The sequence below is a fragment of the Bufo bufo genome, chromosome 3 (genome assembly GCF_905171765.1).
Source record: "Bufo bufo chromosome 3, aBufBuf1.1, whole genome shotgun sequence".
In the NCBI taxonomy this organism is placed as follows: domain Eukaryota; kingdom Metazoa; phylum Chordata; class Amphibia; order Anura; family Bufonidae; genus Bufo; species Bufo bufo.
The window spans coordinates 687,476,090-687,478,749 of record NC_053391.1 but is presented as its reverse complement, the minus strand read 5'-3'; the positions used below and the strand labels follow the sequence as shown (position 1 = coordinate 687,478,749).

The following is a 2,660-nucleotide window of genomic DNA, read 5'->3' as shown; positions in this document are numbered from 1 at the left end:
TTGAATTTTTCGGATTTTATACACTACAGGAGATTTCATGTTGCATTCAGTAATATATTAGTATTTCCACTTACTGACTTAAATAGGTAAAACAAAGTCATGAGGAAAACAGTAGACAAAGGAATGTAGTACCAGAGAGGGGTACATTTGTGCTCTGTGATATTCTTCATTCCTGCCTCAGACCTTCTATAATGTCAGATGATGATACAGCAGAACCATGTAAGGACAGATTAAACATTGTTCTTGTAGGGCTTTCCCCAGCAGTAGTCATCCACCTATCTTCTAACCTGTAGGTGAAGTTGCTTGTAGAATATGTGAGGACTTGGGGGTGTAATTTATTTCTGCCATTTCAAGACCTATTATGAGTTTATTGGTTGCTCTATTATTTGCCCTCAATACTTCTTGCTGAGATATTGACACAGCGATGCACGCATCTGTCACAACTGCACCATATATTACCTAGTCTAATTTTGTAAAAACAATTGTGAAGATATTTTGATAGCATAATCTGCTCTTTGTTTGCTTTTTGAATACTGAAGCACCAAAATCCTTGAAGAAAAGAACACCAATAATGGATAACTCATCCATACTTCAAATCAACATGACCCAAGTGTCCATCCCTTCCAGCAAGCTCATAGTGTACACAAAGTTGACTTTAATACTTCTACTCACAGTGGGCCTCGGCTTCTTCACCTACTTTATCACAATGATATTGAATGTTTTTTTTACAACTCCACACCTTCGGGACCATGCTCGATATGTCCTCTTCGTCTACATGCTCATGAATGATACATTCTTTCTCTTCTTGGGGTTTTCCTTGATGCTTAATTCAGTCTACGAATTATATGTTCCTGTACCTCTATGTTACGTCTTGTACACCCTTTCTTCAGTGACTTTTAGAGTTACCCCCTACAACCTGGCAGCCATGGCTCTAGAACAATACGTGGCAATTTGTCACCCACTACGACATGTGGAGCTCTGCACTGCTTATAGAGCTCATGTGACCTTCACCATGATATGTTTCTTGTTGTCCATATCATATGTAGTTGAACTATATATCATGCTCTCTTCAAAGACAAATATATTTAGTCGTTATATTATATGTAGGCAGAATCTGCTCATAGTAAACCCAATCCAGAATATAATATTTTCCATCAATTTTATCTTATGCTTTACTTTGGTAGGAATTGTCATTCTAGTCACTTATATCAAGATTGTGCTGGTCGCTCATAGGATAAGCTCTCAATCATCTTCTGCTTCCAAGGCTGGTAAAACTGTCATACTCCATGCATTTCAGCTACTTTTGAGCATGGCTTCCTTATTGTCTACATTGACAGAGTCCTTTCTGATAAAAAAATCAGAACTGTTGCCTATTGCAAATTTTTTAGCGTTTACTTGCTTGCCAAGATTCCTCAGTCCCATGATCTATGGAATCCGTGATGAAGCATTGAGAAAACATATGAAAAGATTTTTACCACATTTCCTTAATAACAATTTTGGTAAAAATTAAGGGAAGGTCTCCAGATGACCAGAAGTGTTTTATGTGTATATGTGTTACCCTTCATGTGGATGATTTGTGGATGTCATACCTTCGAAGATTTAAGCAATTTTGACAACTTTCCTTGTCCTGATGATGAAAATCTAAGAGGGTAGACCTCATTCCCCCCCACCCCCCCCTTTCATACAAACTGCATTTACTTCATACCCATTTACTGTACAGAACTGTGTAAAGGTTTTAGGTAGGTGTGGAAAAAATGCTGAAAAGTAAGAAAATAGAAAGGTTCAGTAGCAGGACAATGACACCAAACATAAAGCCAATGTCTTCAGTGTGCAGAAGCACAGGGAGCCCTGGAAGTTACCCCCACAGAGACCTGATCTGAACATCATCGAGTCTGTCTTGGATTACGTGAAGATACAGAAGGATTTGAGCAAGCCTACTTCCACAGAAGGTCTGTGGTTAGTTCTGCAGCAAGCCCCTGTAGTGATGGATGCCTTAACTTGTTGTCCCCTAACCTTGCAACGCTGTGACAGCTGGTTACTCTGGTGTCTGTAATGCCACAGCTTTGATGGATTTCCTCAGCCTTTGGACCTTCCTGTCTCTCTGGAGCAGTGTTCCTCACAGACAAGCTGGATTTCTGGTCCTAAGGCCCTATGGAGCAAGAGCTGATGGACATGCTACCGGTCTCCTCACTAGCCCTCCTTCCTGGCAGGAAGTAGGACCAGCCAACTCCCATCAACAAGGGTGGAACAGAGCAGTTAGCTCCATTCCCAGTGCCACTCATACACCATCTGCTGGTGTAACAGTGTATGACAAAGGTAAAACATCACAGTAGCATTATAAACAAAAACATTTGCAAATACACTATCTGGGTTATTGCAGTTCTTCAAGATGTTTTAAACAACCTCCCTATAGAGCTCTATCAAAATCTTTGTGGATGTGTTTTTTTGCGAATATCGACATTTCGCTAATTCGCGAATATTTCTAATATAGTGCTATAAATTCGATATTTCGAATATTCTTTTTTTAATTTTTTTATTGTTATATTTTTTTCTTTCCCACTTCCCAAAAGTAGTTCTTACCTGTCCTTAGGATTCCTGGCTTCCTGGCTGCTCCAGTCAGTGCCCGTTGTTGCTTCTGACGACTTCCGTGCTCATGGAGC

At 39.8% G+C, this 2,660-nt stretch overlaps 1 protein-coding gene across 1 annotated transcript; it reads left to right on the top strand.

The window, feature by feature from the left end:
• The first annotated feature begins 601 nt into the window (after positions 1-601).
• LOC120994051 (odorant receptor 131-2-like) lies at positions 602-1,510 on the top strand. The gene has a single exon (XM_040422509.1). The coding sequence runs from the start codon at positions 602-604 to the stop codon at positions 1,508-1,510; it is 909 nt and encodes a 302-aa protein (XP_040278443.1).
• The last annotated feature ends 1,150 nt before the right edge of the window (positions 1,511-2,660 follow it).